The 20,018-nt window shown below is 39.5% G+C and overlaps 1 protein-coding gene across 6 annotated transcripts in view; it reads right to left on the minus strand.

Annotated features, from left to right (window-relative positions):
- The window catches only part of CEP112 (centrosomal protein 112), a 158,266-nt gene extending 138,525 nt beyond the window's left edge, over nt 1–19,741 (minus strand). For 3 of the 6 annotated variants that reach the window (XM_048323681.1, XM_048323682.1, XM_048323680.1), the window contains exons 1-9: nt 19,388–19,737; nt 18,582–18,702; nt 18,112–18,302; nt 17,258–17,406; nt 11,859–11,949; nt 9,564–9,638; nt 3,372–3,488; nt 1,844–1,891; nt 1,626–1,703 (exon numbers count right to left, since the gene is read on the minus strand). In XM_048323681.1, the coding sequence (XP_048179638.1) occupies nt 1,626–1,703; nt 1,844–1,891; nt 3,372–3,488; nt 9,564–9,638; nt 11,859–11,949; nt 17,258–17,406; nt 18,112–18,302; nt 18,582–18,681 (849 nt within the window). In that variant the 5' untranslated portion in view covers nt 18,682–18,702; nt 19,388–19,737. Of the gene's footprint in view, nt 1–1,625; nt 1,704–1,843; nt 1,892–3,371; nt 3,489–9,563; nt 9,639–11,858; nt 11,950–17,257; nt 17,407–18,111; nt 18,303–18,581; nt 18,703–19,387 lie in introns of all 6 variants that reach the window. The other 3 variants (XM_048323684.1, XM_048323686.1, XM_048323685.1) reach the window with 3 other exon arrangements.
- Nucleotides 19,742–20,018: the final 277 nt, after the last annotated feature.

Below are 20,018 nucleotides of genomic sequence, written 5' to 3' on the forward strand. Positions count from 1 at the left end.
TGTACTACAAAGAGGTTGAAAACAGTTAAAGGTTCCTCCAAACCCTTTTGTACAGCACCATTTTTCTGTTAATACATTCACATTCTATAAATGAAAAGGCTTTATTCCTAATTGAGCTTCACAAACAAAATAAGATGAAAACACATTTAAGTTTTCTCATTAATAGCACACACATGGTGATTGTGAAACACTGTCTGTAACCTTTCCAGTTCAAACCAGCCCACAGTCGAGCACCATTAGCAAAAAGTCCTGGATTTTTACTGTGTGGTTTAGAGGATTTTTCCACTGAACTAGCAAAGTATTAACTGGGTACTTTATGTAGCTCCTTGGCATGCATTCATGTTTATTTAATTTGAAAATATTGTTTAAATGACAACATTGTGCTTTCAATTTATTTATTTCTTGCGCTATTTTCACATCTTATGAAACCTTGCCTCATCCTGAGGCACTGGTGGTTTGAATGTTGTCAATACAAAAGAACAGTCAATAGAAGAGCAGAGAAAGTGAAAGGCACATGGATTGTGAAACTGCTTGTCTGAGCATTGAGTGAGACAGGCAGGTAGCAACAGAAAAAACATGCACACTATTTTATCAACAACTGAAGGATCTGCCAACCAATTTTACCCTCCTCTGTATCTCTGCTAAAGATGTTTTCTGAAGTGTCTTGAAAATAACTTTAGGACAGTTCCAATCCATGTGTCCTTACAAGATACAAAGGAAAAGGAGGAATATTTTCCTGCTTTGCTGATGATGCCCTTTCCTCCCCAACTCAGGCATATTTGGGGTCCTTTGTGAGTTTAGGTCCTTCTGGATAGTAGGGAACTATGCACGTATGTCTCAATTTTCCAAGAGCATATGGCTGAAAGCAGAAATTTGAAGGGCAAACACAGCAGAGTGATAGATCCAGGGCTTCACTGCGGTTTTTTTATGACTGGTTAGTGGATTTGGGGGTTCTATTAATCGTTTTCCTAATGCATCTTGAGTTTCCTTTCCTGGCCATTAATTCACTGTCTTTCAAAAAAAAGAAATGTGTTAAATAAAATGAGCAGCTTGTCACAAAATATCTCAGGCAGTCGGCTTCCTTAAACCATGAAAAAGGTGAAAATGACCGCAAAATTTTACTTTTACACATATTCAAAGCAAAATAACATGGTGTGAGAGAATTAGACAGCCAAGCTTGGAATCTCAGGAATTCACAATGTTCCGAAGAAGTAAAATAAAACCCCATACCACCAAAAGAGGATTGGAGCTCAATGAGGCAAATATAGAAATAATGTAGATCCTATCAGAAATAAGGTCAAAATCTGCTAATTTTAAAAGGTATATAGAAAGTAAACAAAAGTCCTCCCTAAATCAAAGGTTTCACTGCCACTGTTAAAAAGTAATTCGGAAAATTCCTAGAATTCAAACTTCCCTCCACTAAAAATTCTTTCAAAGGACCAGTAAATGTGTTCAGAAAGTCTTTTTTACCCCCTAAAGAATTGGGAAATACATTAAGTATTTAATGACAAGCCCTGTCACTTCAGGAAATTTCTCTTCCATGAGATTTTCTGCTACAATAATCCTTGTTAATGCCCAATTTCCATTCCAATTCCAAATGCCTTAAAGACTCCAAAGAATCCTACCTCTTTTTCCTGCGTTAGAAACAGCGCCTGGTGGTGCCGAGTGGGGCTGCTCTTTCCTAGGCCAATTTTAGGTGTCATCTAATGAACAAGGAAAAGTTCAGAACAACCAATGAAGTTAAAAACAGTAAATCCAAGTACAATCAATCCTGACCCGAAATTAAAAGTAGGGAAAATGTTTGTTTGCTCTTCTGAAATACCAAGGGAATATAAATACCTACCAGAGTCATTGGCACCCGTTTTTCTCGCAGGTATCTGGGGTTTTCTAACTGAAAAACAAGAGAGAGAAAAATCAGCAGGTCAACAATGTCTTATTCAGCCTAAGACATCCCAACTAAACTGTACTTAGCACAGCAACTGCATCACTCAGAAGAGCCACAGATGAGATTTCAACATGCCTTAAATGTTACAGGAATAGGAAATCTTCCTAAGAGATCATTTGGTTGGAAATTATCTACTCAGCAAGTTTGGTAATATAAATGGACCAAAAAGTGCACTTTTTTCCCTCCCAACTCTTGTGGTTGTAAAAATTCCATCAATGCATATTATAAAAATATTTGGCAGCTACATACATAGGCATATGCAAAAGATTTCCAACTTTATTGGCTAAATTTTCATTGAAATCAGTATAAAGCTACAATAAGTTTACAGATTATACTGGTTAAAATCTAGTGCTTTTGAAAAATTACAGTTGGATGCATTGAAACTACAGCCATGCGTGTAAGTTACAGAGACAAAACATAAGGAAATGATTTATTAACATGACTATATAATTAAAACAGCTCTCTTAATCACTATTTTTAAGAACTGGATACAAAACATTGTTCCTAACCCACTTCCTCTATCAGACAGCTCTATCTTTCTCATTTTCTCAGACGATGAGGCTCAAACATCACATCACAGAGAAAGCAGAATGCCCAAAAAAAGCTTTCAAGGGTATAATCTTGTAAAATGTGGCAGTGAGATTTGGAATATGAATGAGATTGCAATACACATTAAAAAAAAATGTTGTAAGATTAGGTTGATCTACAAGGCATGGCAATTATATCAAATTCTTGCACTTTCTGCAGTAGTAAGAAATAAATTTGTGTGTTGAATTTATCAGTGGAAAAGAGGCTTAATCCCTCTGAAATTTTAATTTGATACAGTGTTATTCATTTCCTGTCCCAAAAGGTGATGTAGGATTTCTGTGTGCTGTTGAGGAGTTGTCATATTTCACCCAGAAGTCGGAGATACTCACGTTTAACACATACCTTCAATTCCAATGAATAGTATTATCCACTAATTTAATACATTAGCTGAAAGCATCAAGAAACCAATAATTTAACAATAACCTGTTTATTGTCACGGAGTTTACTAAAACAGTTACATTAAACTTTCTTTCACACAAAGTATCCTGTGTTGGCAATTAAAATCCATGTGCAGCCACCAGTGAATGAAGGAATCCTGGCTGCACCCACTGCCACAAAAATGAGGAATTTTGGACACAGAAGAGATTGTGAAGAGAGGAATACAGGAGTGGGATCATCCTGGAGCATTAACCATAGGAGACACAGTGGAGGGGAAGAAAGAGCAAATCAAGAGAGAGGGAAATAAAAGGTACAGAAATACCAAACTGGAAAAATTTTGGAGGATTTTCTTTGTCCTACACATTTGTATCTGCAATAGGATTTTCTATCTACATTTTACTGCTATTATACTCCTCCTCCCATCTCAATTTGGCCACTTCCCCATCCAGCCCACACACACCTGATCATCCCCAGGGCTGAAGGTGTTTGCCAGAAGCTCAAGGTACTCCCCAATTTGGCATCCCAGCACCCTGAGCAGCAGAGAACAGTGGAAGCCTTCACCAATACCTGGTGGAATCTGGAGAAGGCTGCACAGCGACATTTCAAAGGCTTAATTATTTCCCAAGAGCCCTGGCTCTCGTGCAGAATGAATACTATCACCCTTTACTTTGGCTTTTTTTAAAGCAAAAAATTACTGTAAATATTTACAATTAATTCCAATCCTTTATCTGACCATGACATTCAGCTGTTTGCAGCCTTCACTTCAAGACCAATCTGAAAAGCTAAGGTACATCCTCCTTGTTTATGAGAGAGAAGGAAAATGTGTCTCTAATACTTTGTAGGGCCCAAGTCTTGCATTTTTTGATTTTGTAACAGCAGCCATATGTGCTTTGAAGTTAAATGTTCCCACTTTGTTACTTGTTGTGGATTATATCCACTTAAACTGATCTGTAAACATTTAATGCCTCAACATTCATTCTTTTCATGCTGGTCCTCTGCAAAACTTCTTGTTAGCAAAATTAGACCACATTAAAGAGAGAATATCACAATAAAAAATGCCCCAAAAAAGAAAAAAAAAAGTCTGTGTTTATGAGATACATGCAAATTTAAAAATAATAAGCAAAAGGTCAAAGACAAGCCAAAATACATATGTATGAAACTGAAGGACTGCCATGAGAAGAGCAGTAAATCACATGCTTTCTTAAGAGTATGAACCAAATAAATGTCACCATGAAAGACATCTTTATTTGAACTAGAACTGAACTCTAATTTGTAAATACCACTTCTTAACAGAAATGGTATTCTGAATTTCTTTGTAGGAAAGATTTTGGATTCTCCTGTTCTAATAGGCAGTCTGACAAGAAACCATGTCTCAGTTGGTGAAGACTGCAATAGTCATCTTCTAGTCCTCCGAAACCAGAGCTGTGAAGGTGTTGGGTGATCAGATCCCCATGAAGAAATCCCCACCACCTAACAGAGACAATCTACTTCATGCAAATATATGTATTTTTTTAAGTTGAAAAAAAGGTATTGCAGAAATGTACATAAAAATAAAATTCCAAAACTGCATTTCAGGCAAATGAGCTGTAATTTGTAACTTTAGTATTTTCCATTTCTATTCATTTTAACAACACCTGAAGTGTTACGAACACCTAAAGTGGTCAAAACTAAATATTTATGAGTTACACAATTTTAAAGATACCAACGCAAGCAGTGAGTGAAGCCCTGACAAAAGTTGAAGTGGTTTCTCCCAAAAGCAAGGACACTGCAGGAAAAGCACAATTTTGAGCTCTAAGTACTTCTGCAAGTCTCATCCTCATCAATTATATTCCATCCCTCAGGCTGAAAATATTGTACAGGCTTTCCATCTGTGCACTATAGCCCAGCCCAGAAACTCACAGCAAAGCTTTGCTCTTTTGCTCAGTAAATACCACAACAATGACAACACTGATGTCATGATTCCAAACTACCCCTCCAAAGTCACGTTCCACTCTTTGGAAGACGTTTATCCAGGGATGGTTATCTCCAGTAATCCCCAACTGTAGCCTGTGTCAGTCCACTAACAGAAGGTACATTGTAAATATTAAGATTCAGGGAACAAAATCCCCACACTTGCATCTGCAGGCTTGTTCCACATTCCCCCCTAAGCTTCTTCAAAGACAAAATGTGATTGTTTTCAAAACAAAGATGGCAAAAACACACATGAAAGAGTTAAGAACACTTAAGACTTTGAAATGGTAAACAACTAAACTGAACCTTGCCCTAAATTCTTACTTTAATCTAACAAACCCAGCCAGCCAGCATGTTCCCTACAGAAATAACTGCTGAGTAGCTTCAGGAAATTTGAGTAAGGACATTCTTATCTAACATCATAATTTGTAGGGAAGTTCACTTTAATGCTGCTTCTGCAGTCTTAGTGGAAGGACATTAAAGCACATGAAGATTGTTTGTCAGCATGGAAGTTGAATTTATTTTTTGAAGTCGCAACACCACTTGGAGTTCACTGTGGGAAAGTTTTTCCAGTGCTGCTGCCCTCCAAGGCCACAACATATACAGTAGGTATGTTTATAGTAAGCAGGCAGACTGAGAAACCAAACAAAAGATAATCAAATGGCTTGTGCAGAAATGGTTGAGCTTAACTAGACTGGAAAGACACAGGCAGATGTGAGCCAAGCACACAGAGCAGGCACAGCATCCACTGCTGCTACAGCCTCCCAAGAATTCCCAACGCTCCCATCCATTTAACCCTGTGTTAGAAAGCTTTTCTCCAAGGAAGGAGAATGGAACACAAGCCACCGACCACAGAATTTCTTTGGTTTAAGTCTTCTCAAACCTTTATTAGGCAATAAAATTTCCCAGGACAAATTCTGGGCAAGGCTGAGCATCCAGGTTCTCGGCACTGAACACCCCACATCACTTCTGGTAAAAGCTGAAGAGTTAATTCTTGTCCTGCCTGAATTCCAGTGGTGAAAAATCGTGTTCTCCCTGATTAAAAACCCCTTTGCTGTTTCCCCAGGGTACAATCTTTTTGCGTGCTTTCTGCCTAAAATGATGTGCTGAATTTCCTGGGATGTTTGAAAGAGATGCTTTGTCACACCTATAATTGGCTACAATTTGGTGACAAATGAAACTGCATCAGAGTCATCATGACAGAGTGAGAGACAGAGAGGCAGGTGAGGTAAGAATTTGCAGGGGTTTAATTCATTGTTGCTCCTTTATATAACTTGAATTTTTTATCCAAAAATTATGTTTGTCTACAATCTAAAAAGATCAGCTACAAGAGGAAAAAAAGAAAAGGGAAAAACAAAGCAGTTTAATTCCATTATTCAACAACATTCTTTTCCTGACACTGTACCTATTTCCCAATATTTAATTATTTTTGAGACATAAACAGGAGATAGCCACCTTCCCCTCAGTTATGAAGTGCGCTAGAGCTGCAACAACATGCAGAAGTTTATTGACAGCTGTTCATGAAATAAGATCACAGAAACACAGAAAAGTTTGGGCTGGAAGTTCCTCTCATTCCCCTAGCCCAGGTTACTTTAACTATATTCTAAGATGGCTACAGAATGACAAAGAGAGTCCGAAGTAATGACATGACCAAAGATTACTGGTATTTATTTGTCTCAGCTCCTGGCTCGGAACCTTTTCATTTCAAACAGCCATAGAAAAGGATTTCTGCTTTTCTACATTGCAAATGCAGCTTCAAGGCATGAACACCTGATAAAGGACAGTCCCTATATCAGTTTAGATAAGAGTCAATACAGGCTTACATATAATAATATGGAAATAAGGACAATATAGAAATAATAAATATAAGAACAATAAGGAAAACAGATTTTATAATGTATGTAAAGTGAGTGTAAATTCGTATTCCATGTATGAAAGGCAAATTTATCACAATCAAAACTCAACTTTTTTTTTTTTTTTACAACATTTACTCATGCCTGACTAGAATCTAAAGAACTTGAACAATAAAATGTTGGATAGGGATAATCAGGAACACTGCAAGGCAAAGGGAAAAATTATTTTATTACTCACAAGAAGTAACAATATCAGCAAAGTAATGCCACAGACTTACTTCTCCTGTAGAAAACGTTATTATTAAGAACAAATACCTGAAGCCTCCAGATTAGACTGTTAAGCTTTGACCTCTCTGCTTAGTAGAGAAATCATAAAAGCATTTCTCAAAACTTTTCACAGTATTTTTAATAATAGTATTTTAAAAAAACCCTCCATCACTGATGTAGGTATATCATAAAAACTGAAAACACATCCAGTATGTGACCTTAAAAATACAAGAGCTTTGAAGAAGAGGAAATTTAGAATATATTAAAGAAGCAGGAGGCTGAAAGATAAGCTTATAACTGGTCATTTCAATCCAGACAAGCCCAAGCTGGAGCAGTGAAGGCTCAGCAGCACCTCACAGCCGGAAGACACCAGGGTTGTCTCACCATTTTGTGTACCTAGCAAGGTATTTGCAGATTCTTGCATAATAGCATGGTCTCCTTGTATACTTGCCTGACATAATCACAGCTTCCTAAAATTACACAGTTCCTTACTGAGAAAAATCTTTGTATAACCAAAAAAACCCAAGGAAAGTTTGAAAAGCTTTTCAAGACAACTGTTCTTCACCCAAGGCAGCTCCAAATGAAAGCCATTCTGTATCTCCTTTCCTATCTTCCCCCACTACTGAAGTATTCTTTCGGGTCAAGGGTCTTCTGTATCTGAGGTGGGATCACTCGTAAATTAAGTTTCCCAAACAGTTTGCAGCTGGGAGTAGCAATTAAAGGACAGCAAGATGCTCCCATGGCAATTTAAATGCTTACAAGTAACAGCAGCCACATCTGACACTCAAATCTTACAGATTCCAAGGTGCTGCAATCATTTAGTGGGATTTTTTTATTTTCAGTAATGACATATTCTTTAAGTATGACACTCCACTTAAAACTTCCTGACCCTTTCAGAACCCACTGGAGGCCGTGATCCACAGCAGGGAAATGCTGTTCAGCAGCAACCCCTCACAGACCTCTCTTTTACAACCTCAAATCCTCTTTGTCAGGTAACTCCCAACAAGTCTTATCAGGCAATCAAAGTCTGTCATGAGCGACTTATTTAATTACCATCCCTGGAGAGGAGACTTGAAAAACTGATTTATGTGCCACGGTAGCCAATTTGTTATCCAAGGGAGCTCCTGTATCAGCAGAGGATCATCACAGTTTAATAACCAGCCATTAGCAACACAACATGATTGCAAACTGGAATTTCAATTAGAAAAAGAAATAAAATACAAATAAAATGACAGAGATAAGAGATAAGCAGGCAAGCAGATCGACACTGATATAAAAATGCTGGATACAAAGAGATTCTTTGTCAGCATCAGTTGGAATAATTTGTAAAATGGCCATGAGCAAGTTTCCCCCTTAAAGCAGCTTTAAAAGCTCAAGGTATTACAGCTTTCTGCTCATATAATCCAATGGATAAATACAGCCCAAATATCCAAAATCTGCAAGTGACTGCTTGCACCTTTGTTTCAGACACCTGTACAGTGCTGACGTTTTCACCTATCTCCACCTTTAGCTTGGAAAAGGCAAGAGAAACACCAAGGACACAAAACCATTAATATCCTTTGTTATCATTTCTGATTGTACTGAAGAGAACTTGGCCATTCCTGAAAATCCTGGAGTGTAATAGGCAAGATTTTTAAATGCTGTCATATCCCTCTGGACTGACAATAGTATAGGAAGAATAAGGATCATTTGGCAGCTGATTAAAATGACAACATGAAAATACGTGATTATTTTTCAAAAAACAAGGCTGAACTATTTCATTAAACTTGCTCTCATCACTCCTAACTTTGGCTGTAACTCTGTGAGCTTTCAACCTGTGAAAATAAGCACAAAATGAGAAAGAAAAGAAAGAAGAAACCTCCCTGTTAAAATCAAAGTGATCTTAATAAAAAAAATTGCTATGAGGATATTAATCCTAATGAAATAGGTTAAAGATTTGGTGGTACAAGTGAAAGGGTTACAAAAAAGACAAAACAATTAAAAAATACGTTAAAACACAGCTACAGAGAAGAGGTCACTTCATTGTGACCTTAGAACTATCGTGAACACCACAGAAAATACAACCAAGGGAATAAAGTCTTATAAGAGTAACAAATTTGAATTATTAAAAGGGAAAGAAAGAGGTGAACACACAGAAAAGTCTCCTGAACACTTTCAAAAGGAGGCACACTGACCAAAAGAAGTTGAGTTGTATTAATGGCTTGCAAATTCTGTATTGGTTTAAAAGAAAAACCACAGAAAGCCAAACTCTTCTTTCATTTATACAAGTATAAATAAAAAATAATGTTAAAGAGTCATCAATAAATAAGCTGAATTTCTACCAGACTGAGACACTTGGTTTTGACCAGCAAGCATTATTTTGCCTGATTTATCAGTAACCATATTAAATATGTGAAGATTATTATTACTTAAAATTTTGATGTTTTCTTCTCATACATTCATAAAGAACCTTTCCGAGCTTTACCGATTCATTTCTAAAAGACTGATTGCCACATGAAGTTTTGTTGGCTAAGCTCAGACTACATTACTGAGGAGTTCCCATTGCAAGTCAATAAATAAGTAAAGTACTCAGTTTATTTTACCCCAAGATTCCAACTATTGAGTCGTGCTTCGAGGTCATCATCATCCAACGAAAAGTTTCTTTTGTGATGATCATCCTGGAACACAAGGAAAGTCAAAGAAAATACCAGAATTGCTGGCAGACACATAATTTAAAATTAAACTTCTCATTAGCTTGGCCATACCTACACTGCACTTCCTAATAGTGTCACAATACCTCCGACAGCTTTCACCTAAATAGCTCAGTTTCCAGAAGGATAGTGGGCTGAGAAAGAGTTCAGAGGATAAATTAGCCTGGCTCTCCACTTCAGTGTTCTTCTTTATTAATTCCCAAAGCAATGGTCCCCTTTACAGAGGGTGAATTTACTAAAAAAAACTCAGAATACTCAGTTTTCAGGTAACATTCTAGGACAATTCGTCTCTCCTTTGTGGGCCTAATCCAGAATTCAGAGATCACCTGATCAGCCTCCAAATAAAAACATAGATTTAAAAATCAAAGGAAATCACAGCAAGGCAGTGATGGTTATCAAAGCAGAGGACAGAGCAGCTGCTGCCCAGCTCAAGGATCTTCCCTGATTTCCAGCATCCAGCCAGGGCTGTGGTTATTGCTGCTCAAGGAAGTAACAAGGAATTACCTTTCAGAAGAGAAGTTTTTCCTGTGGGACAACAGTAACTACCCAACTGCATTTGAAGTATCTAATGGGAAAGCTGGTACAGAACATTTCCCTGAGCTGAGGTATTTTAAAAAACAACACTGAAGCCTGAATTACTTTGTCTCATTGAGTGAGGTTTGTGTATGGGCCTGCCAGCACCTCTTCTTTAAATCTCATTTGTCACAAGTGACTGGAGCTTGGGCTGCAGTTCATCAACACTTGGTTGAGGCAGCTCTTAATGTTTCTTAAAAGTCTCCCTGCTCCTCTACCTGGGCCTGAATGATGCCAGAACATCTGTGCATCACTGACAATGGAACATTGTTCCAGCCAGCCAAACGTTATCAAACTGTCTGGCAAAGCAAGGGAGGATTATTTCACTTAAAGGCCCCTTTAAAGCTGTAATCACAGGAGAATCCAATCTATGGAGCTGAAGAACAATGAAGTGCAGTGATTTATCAAACTCTGCTCTGGAAGCTGTGGCAGAGCCACCACCACCACCACCAAAAATTAAAAATAAACAAATCAAAGCAGCAAAACTCCCCTACAAAACTTTAAAGCCCCAAATCCAGGTTACAACTGAAGAAAATAATTTTTTTTACAACAACTCTTCCATAAGGAATATTTCCTGAAGTAAATAAACAGGAAACCAATAAGGAGAAATTTAGTAAATCCAGCACGTGGTTCTATTTTTAATTACGGCATTTCTGTATTTAAATTACATTTGTATACATACAATCAACACACACAAAAATACATTCACAGCAATCAGAGCCTAGAGCACAGGCACTGATTTTTGCCCACTGAGCACCTGTAACCTGCCCTGATAAATCCCTTCTTGCTAATCCTCTATTCCAGATGCACAGCACAACACAAATTTCCTCAGGAAAGAGCTTCCAGTTTATCCTATTTGCACTTCATGTCCTCAGCTGTGCCCAGCTGCAATCTTTCTAAACTATTCCTCTGATAGAATCAAAAAAAGAAGCATGGGCAGAACTAGAGGAACAAACAGGAAATTCAGTCTTCATGGAGGGGTGAGGGTTGTTCTAGGTGTGGTGAAGGACACTGCAAGGCCACAGAGCACATTTTGGAGGGTAAACAGCGCATTTCTTGGTATCACACATTTGTCAGGAGTAACTGTCAGTGCAAATGCTTGCAACTATATAAACAACATCACTGAATACTTTGACCTAAAAGGGTTTTAGACAAAGCCCATTCAATGCCCTTTCATCAGTCACAATGCTCAGTGTGGAAAGTCTGATGAAACAAACTGTCCAAAATTCACTCTTTCAGAGGTCAACCATCACTGAACAGAGCCAGAGGCATCTATGCAGCTTTCTTTAATCTGTTATTGCAAAATACAAGATGATGTCAACGCAGGCACGTTGCCAAGCCCAGGGAAAACAGTGCAGCAGACACTGAACACACGACACTAAACAGAGGTCAAGCATTAGGATGAACTGAGAGCATCCTATAAGAAATTCTCCTCCCCTGAATTGCAGAGGACAGATTTTGATGAGTTTTAGTCCTCCCTATCACTCTCTCCCAGAAGTCTGCAACTTTACACAGGAATCATGACCCACACAGCTGGAAATAACAGCTTTACAGGGTATATAAACCCAACTCAGGGAAAGTAGAGCTTTAGGACAAAAAGGAGAAGCATCTTACAGATAGTGGCGTGCCTAGGTTATCTTCATCTGTCCGGTGAGGAGAACTCAGACAACGGGATATTACTGATGGCTTCTCATTGAATCTTTCCCTGTTATTAATGACAAGAGGAAGCAGAAAGAGAAGGATTCATTTTCAGCAGCTTGTGGCACACAAAGGATATTAATCAAAGAATAGAATCGTTTAAAATATAGAAAAAAACTGTCAAGATGGAAAGATCAAAAAAAAAGAGAGAAAAGAGAAAAAATTTCTTGTTAAAGGCAAACAAAAGTCTTAAGTGTTCCATTAAAAATCACCACCAAAAAACTCCACACCAAAAAACCCTCTAGAAGTACCACATACATGGCAGTACCTTAAAAAGTGTTCTTTGCTTTTCTTTTACTACATCACCCAACATCTCCCAAAGGATTTTAGGATAAACCCAAGCTAAGGAGAGGGTTGATCTAGGAGAATGTTTTTGAAACAAAATTGCTAAGCATATAAAACAACATAGGATGGAGTCCAGTGACTCAGAGAAGAAAGAGGAATTAAGGTGATGGTTGGCTGCACCATAGGGGAGACTTTTAAGACCAAAAGAATAGGTTAGAACAAGGTAAATGATCCTATAACACACAAAGACAAGGGCAAGAACTACACACACAGCTCAATACAAAGGCAGTAGCTTGAAAGGCCAAGGTGGAGAGGAACATGTCAAACGAACAAGTCACAAAGATTGTCTATGTTTCATTTCATTTCTGTTTTAGGGACTAAAGTGGAATTTAAAGGGGATGGCAAAGAAAAGCCCACAAGACAGGACACAAGCAAAGCATGACCAAATGCTCTGTCCAGCAGAGCTGGACAGGGATTTTCTGGAAAAGCTTTTGTTGCAAATAAAACACTTGAACAAAGGCAAATGAAGATCAGCAGATAGGTGAAGAGAATTGTCACTGATGCACCTGGTCACACATTTCTCAGCCAGAGAACAGGGAAAAAACCAAAAGAAAATAAAAATTATAAGCATTTATTAGATGGGTTGATACAGCAAAAGATCCAAAACAGTAGTGAAACATCCTTCAGCAAATACTCCACTATCAAATCCACAGTTAAGGTAATTAAAACCTTCTGTTAGTCCCTTCACCTTCCTATGACTGGCTATATTATATTAAAATCAAATCAGACCATTGAAATACCTCCCTTCTTTTCCATCTGGCAGCAGATGAGATGGTTGCTGTACCAAAAAGACACTGAGATGAATGAAGTGTTTATGAACAGAACAACAACTGTTGGATGTACAATATAAACCAGTCACTTCTAGGAAGACAAACACAAAGTTTTCACGAAGCACAGGGCCCAGCTTTCATCAGAACAGCAGGGAACAGAGAAATACAACAACTGGGAGCCTACCTTCCATTCCAGCACCAATAAATCCCACATAAACAACGTGTATGGATGCACAATAACAATTATAAAGCAGTAAATAGTTCAGATAAGCAAAGTCTTAGAGGTAAAAAAGATCAAAAGGAATATAATAACACAATGACTGCCTCTTGCATTTCTTACCAGGATTTCATCTGACACAAAATTACCTTTAATTAAAGGGAGATAAATCTTTGCCTGCGAGTAAATCTGCCCTCTTATCAGATTTCCTTTCTGAACAATACTCAGGTTACCTAACAATGCAATAAAGTTCCAATTGTTAAAAATGAGAGAAAACAGAATTCATGCCCTCATCATTCAGAGATTCAGGAATACCAACAAATACACAACCCAACCCAGCTTGCCTGTAATACTTTCAAATTGACCAAAGGGAGAACAGAAGTCTAGATGTATTCTTAGGTCTGTATTTGCTATTTTGAAGAGGAACTGAAAATGAAGCTGCTTTACTTGATTCTACAAACAGAATTTGTAAAGATTGTTAGGGATGGACCACAGTTTTGCTCATATTAAGTATGTACTACCTGTCCACTCCCTTTTCCAGCCTCCTGCTAATAAGAGTCGGGCTCCAAAAAGCACAAGATTAATTCTTTTTCCTCCCACTTCAGGTGAGTGAAGGATGATCAGATCATATCAGCCCTGTGACCTCCTGCTTCAGCCCAAGGGGAGCTGGCATGGGAGGAGGAAGCAATTTGCTGCTAATAAAGGAGATTAGTAAATATTCCTTCTAGGAACAAAGTAAGGGAAACTCACTGATTCCCCCCTGCTACAGCATGACTACACACCAACCTTTAACAATGTTTTCAGGCACACTCTATAAACATAAAGTAGAATTTTCCTAGGGAGTCAGAAAGCCCAGGTTTCTGTTCAAACCAATCTAAACATTTCTCAAACAAACCCTCTCACATTTCAAAATAAAGCTGCACCTTTCCAGCCCCAGTTAGTCAGATTTATTCATCCACACCCCAGTTTGTCTACCTACTTTTTATTTAGGCAGAAAAACAACTTCATATAAAAAAGCCGAAATTGTCCAACACAGAATTATCTGTATTGCAAGATAAAAATCACTATGAAAAGAACTTCTCTGTTTGTTTGGGTCTTTGAAAGGAGAGAATCTTGAGATAAAGAACATCAAGTAGTTACTCAAACATGTCTCACCGACATTATCTATTTTGCCCTGAGAAAATATAAGAACTGAGTCATGGCTGGAATGCAAGATTTTCATCCAACTACACATAGTCCATGCCCGTGGATTCAGTTTTCCCAATGCACATTCAGAGAAGAGAGACAAATATAGTGGAACTCGGTCACCATCTGCTGGCTATCCCTACAAACTGCACATCCAGAAATATTTAATATATTACATTTTTACCTGCACTGATAGCTCATCCAAAACTGTAAATACAAAGGAAAACAGGATCTATATGTTGGATATAGGCAATATCTTAACATGGTCACATTTAAATAAGTATTAAGCATGTAAATATTTTGTATTTCTACAAAACACAACAGCTGAAATATTTGCCTTCAGTATTTTTCTGCATAAGTTGCAGGAAAATTAGTTTCTCATTGCTGTGAAGATTAGTTTATGTAACCTACAGAGCTATCCAGATTTTCTAACACAAATTCAGATTTCCTTATACACAGCCCCACTCTTGGTCCAAGCATCCACTGACAGAGCTGTGCCTGTAGAGCTGGTTTTTAATTCCCAGACTCCTTTAAACCAGTAACATTATTCAATTGCATCTATCTGCTTTTCCTGGCATGGAATAATTTGCAATCCAGGTCTCCAGAGAAGTCACCAGAGCCTTGGGAACCATACTGATCACCAACGTAGGTATTGCTTCATTCCCACAGGATAAAAAGGAAAAAGTGAAATAAAGCTGCACTACACCAAAAATGACTGTGGGAACTTTGCCAGGCCAAGCTGAATCTTAGGTCCAGACACTGAGTGGGAAAATACATCAGATTCCCAATATTCTACTACAAACCAGGCAGCAAAAGAGAGAAAAAATATGGCAAAGAAGGAAGGGAATAGGTGGAACTATACCTCAGCTTTCCTCAAGTGGGGACCAGCCTCAGTCAGATGAAGAGGGAGGAACATGCAAATCCCACCTCAGCTGACAGTACAAGTCAGGAATTTGGAGTAATTAGGTATATTTTTATACCACAAATATGGCCTTGTAGAGATAGCAATGTGCTAAATTGGGCCTAATGGGGGAGAGTTGTGCTGGTACTGTTTTATTGCTTCTAACACCCAGAGTGACACTTTAATTTGATGATGCTGCTCCCAGGGACTGACACAATCTGGTCAGATGCAGGACAGGTATCCTGACACAGCACAACAATAACAAAAATTTATCCAAGGTCTCAAAAAACATTTCTTAAAGCACGATGCATTCCTTGTTTTCATAAGGGTAAGTCTAAATTTTTTTTTTTTTAATTAAGGGTATCTGGACAGCTCCTCCCAACAATTCTCTGTTTCACCAAGCCCAAAGCAGTAATCTCGTAACTCAGCTGGCAATTCTCCACTCTCTGCCTCTGGTTCTTAAACCACAAGTCAAAACCACAGGTTCTTATCAGAGCATGAGTGCAAGCAACCAGAAGAGCCCCTAATCTTCAAGAAAAGACAATACAGAGACCTCAGACCTAAGAGCATTTTAAAATGATTGTTAGAATTACACACAGTTAATGGATACGGAAGAGGAAAAGTTCCACAATACTCAGTATCAATGTGATTTAACTTGCAAGTGTCTGTCACCCAAATCACTGCTGAAAAACTAAAAACATGATTGAAAAATTATAATAAACAGCATAAGCATCAGTGTGCCTCCAACAGAACAGCTAATGATGGCCACTTCTGAAAAATGTAAGCGAAGACATTAAAGAAGCATTGGACTTCTGAAACAAAACTTGCAAATGTATTTCTAAAGCCATGAAACAAAACCAGAAGCAGAGCAAACACTCACTTCCTCTTGTACAGCACCTACTGAGCTTTGAATAATATTCACTCTGTGTCTGAGAGTGCTTCCTTCACCAGGGATTTCAGAGAAGCTAAACATTAACTAGACTTTGAAACAAGCAAACAAGAGGAAATTCCATCCATGACTGCAGTGCAGCCACATAAAGGAAAAAAAGGAACACATATCTTGATAATCAGCACAAAGTTGCACTGTGTAGGAAAATCCAGAATACTTAAGAACAGTAGATGAAACTAGAATTTACCTAAGAGTCCCACAAATTAGGACAGAATAGAGCTGAAGTTTTCCAAGTGTCCAAATGACCAGCTTGTCACTCCTTCAATACTGCAGGGACATCTTTCTAAGCCAACAGGAAAACAAGCCTTAATAACATGACACATTCCACCCCTTTTTCCCTGCTGTAAACAGCTCTGTTCTCATCTGATTGGAACTAAGGATGCAGCTTAAGCTCACTGGCTACTGCAAATCAAACACCTACACCTTGCTCAGCAAAACTTGCTTATCTGCTGGCAGCCAGTATTCTGTTTCCTCTAAAAAACCTGTGAGCAACAATCATAGAACAACCTCTAAATCTACCATCTGTATGCTTGTTTATATTCCTAATCTATAGGGAAAAAAGCCATTAAAATCTATTTGATAAAACAGCTGCTTTCAGCATCATAGCCTTAGACTACAAATGTAGACCTTGATTTTCCATGTTAACATGTCTGTAAATGAAAGGAGAAGAACAAGAGGAAGGGAAAGAGGATAGAGGGATGGAACATAGAAGAAGATGCACAGGAGCCAGGGGAGACATAATTGAGAAAAGCAAGGACAGAGGAGTCTAGAAGTTCTCATTACATTGAAGTTGTTACCAGAGTTTCTGTGTATGAAGCACAAACACTGATGGTGAGTCTATGAGGGAGTGCAAGAAACTCACACAAACTGGGACATCCAGAGCTTATCAAATCAAACATCTTTTAAATACAAATCAAACACTGACTAAAGCAAGGACAGGAACCTTACCCATGTGCAGGTGGTGTTGCTGAAGATGATTCCTCCACAGAAGATACATTACTTTCATGGTTTCCCAGCTCTCCCACCACCCACTCAGGGTAGCAGTCAGGGCTACTGTTCCGAACTCTTGGTGAACTTGGTTCATCAAAATAAACTGACTATAATGAGAACAAATGGAAGATCAACATGGGAATATATTTACACAGATACATTCTTTACACTCTTACTGTCATTTCTCGCAGGAGGATCTGCAGTATGAACGCTCCTTTTCCAGTGAAGTCAGTGAGCTGTGCGAATGCCACCTTCCCAACCCACGGGAATTCATGGAGACAGAGTAAATATTTTCCAATACTTTACTTCTTACAGCATGGGTAATTTTAGCAAAAATTGGCACTGTTATCTCACTGAATCTTATGCCAAGGGTTGACACAGCATATTCAGTTCTTCAGAAAACAAACTGCAACTTTAACAATGTCTGTGTGAACTCTATAGTCATCTCAGGCTACTAAAGTCACCACCTTTAAGTACATTTTTCCTTTCACAAGAACTATCTACTGATTAGGACAAAAGAAAGCCTCAAGGGCCTTTTATTATCAAAGAACTAGAAAAAGATTACCTTTCTGCTCCTTCAAAACACCTATTTTTAAAAGCCTTCTAACCAGAATTTTGAAGATACAGGTCTCAACAAGTTTTGCCCATTGAAAGGCTTTCCCAACATCAATTACAAGAACTGCCTTTATTTATCACATGCAGTTCCACTCAACCCATTCAGAATTGTTTTTCACATTGTGCCAAATCAAAGATGGAAAAGCGATTTCAGGATGCGTTTCAGCAAGTTTGTCTTATAAAGAAATGACACCCACCATGTAGGCAGGCAAAGTTTTCAGCATTCCTTCCTCTGGTTTTTGGGTGAAGGGACCATCCAGAACTCCTCTCTGCAGCATGTGGAGCAGCAGTTTTGCATACAAGTTTCGATTCTCCCTTCCCACTATTCCTATGCCTGTTCCTGAAGGTCTGCAGAGTTTTTTAATCCACAGTGAGCATCTTTTTCTTTCTGAAAATATAGATATACATGGTCACTATACATTTTCAGAGCAAATAAACACATTCAGAAAACAGAAGCCACCACTGGTCACCAATTTTGTAGGTTTCTCCCTCCTACCCTAAATTTTAAAGCAAAACAAACAAAAAAAATCCAAAAGACTGAACCAAGTAAAAGAAATGGTTAAATACCTCGATTAAAAATAAGTCTTTGACAATAGTTCAAGTTTACATATTCCACAAACATTGGACTTTGTTATTAGTGTTTAAATGCACATTTTACCATATGTACCTGAACTATGCTTCAGGTTTAGGACATAGGGCTTCATAGCCACAACACAGCGATCTAATTCTGCATCCAGTTTTTCCTTTATTTCCTCTTCACTGTTCATTTTGAAAGAACACAGAGTAACCTGCAAAATTAATGACATTGATGTAGAAAAGGTCAAATACTATCTTACATCAGTCTCTGTTTATCTTAGGCCACACAAAGATGTGCCCGGAACAATACAGGAAGTGAAACGAGATGTGTTGTTACGTTCAAATAAACACAAAACTAAGATAGATTCTTTGTAAATAACAGGTACTCAGTGTAATCTACAAGAATGTGCTTGTTTAGATTTGAAACTGAATAGCCAACCACACAATAAATGTATTCATTACACCCAATTAGTATAAAACACCTCAAGGCGTTTGTGTGATGCTGCACTCCTAACTTGCTATTCTTCAGAATTAGAGGGAGTTTTTTAAAGAAGAAGGCGGAAAGGGGTGGAAAACAGCAAGAGGAGCTATAGTTAAAAAAACCAAAAATGCTGTCAGGACTGTTTTTGAGGAAGCAGCACCGGAAAGAGCAGCGCTCTTCCCTCCTCTGCCGTTCATTTCCCAGCTGAGTGGGGACCTTTCTTTGGACAGTCCAGCAGTGAACACGTTTCTCTGCCAGCGGAGCCGCACACCCGGGCCCGCCCCAGGGCCCTTCCCTGCGGTCAGCACCGGCCCCCGGCCGTGCCCCCGGCCCGGAGCGTACACAAGTGTCCCCTGCACCCCTCCCTGCCCCGGCCGTGCCCTGCGGGCCGTGCCCTGCGGGCCGTGCCCCGTTACCTCGGGGGGCTCCGGGTGGCGGCCACGGCGGGGAAAGGCGGCGGCGGCGGCGGCCGAACGTTCAAACCGGCCCCGCTCCCGGCGGCCCCAGGCCCCGCGCGTTTCCGTTTCCGCGGTGACCGGGGCCAGCCCGGCCCGGCGGCCTCGGGCGGGTGGGACGGAGCCCCCGAGCACAGCCCGCAGTGGTGGGAGCGGGGGTGGGCTGGGGCGTTGTTCGTCCCCAGGAATGGGAAAAGCTCTTGGGATTGAGCGAGTGCGAGGAAGGTGCTGCTGTGGCACCGCGGAAACGCAGTCACAGCTCTGAGAGGCGCTGGGCTCTTCCCTCCCGTGACCGGGGACAGGAACCAGGGGACAGCTGGAGTTGTGCCAGGGGAGGTTTAGGTTGGATATTAGGAAAAGGTTCTTCCCCCAGAGAGTGCTCGGGCCCTGAACAGGCTGCCCAGGGAATGGACACGGCCCCAAGGCTGCCAGAGCTCCAGGAACGTTTGGACACCGCTCTCAGGGATGCACAGGGTGGGATTGTTGGCGTGTCTTGTGCAGGGCCAGGAGCTGGACTGGACGATTCTGAGATTCCTGCCCGAAGTGATGAATGTCACCACACCTCAGCAGTGCGGTCATGGCTACACCCAGT

Source organism: Corvus hawaiiensis, chromosome 19 (assembly GCF_020740725.1).
Source record: "Corvus hawaiiensis isolate bCorHaw1 chromosome 19, bCorHaw1.pri.cur, whole genome shotgun sequence".
Classification (NCBI taxonomy): domain Eukaryota; kingdom Metazoa; phylum Chordata; class Aves; order Passeriformes; family Corvidae; genus Corvus; species Corvus hawaiiensis.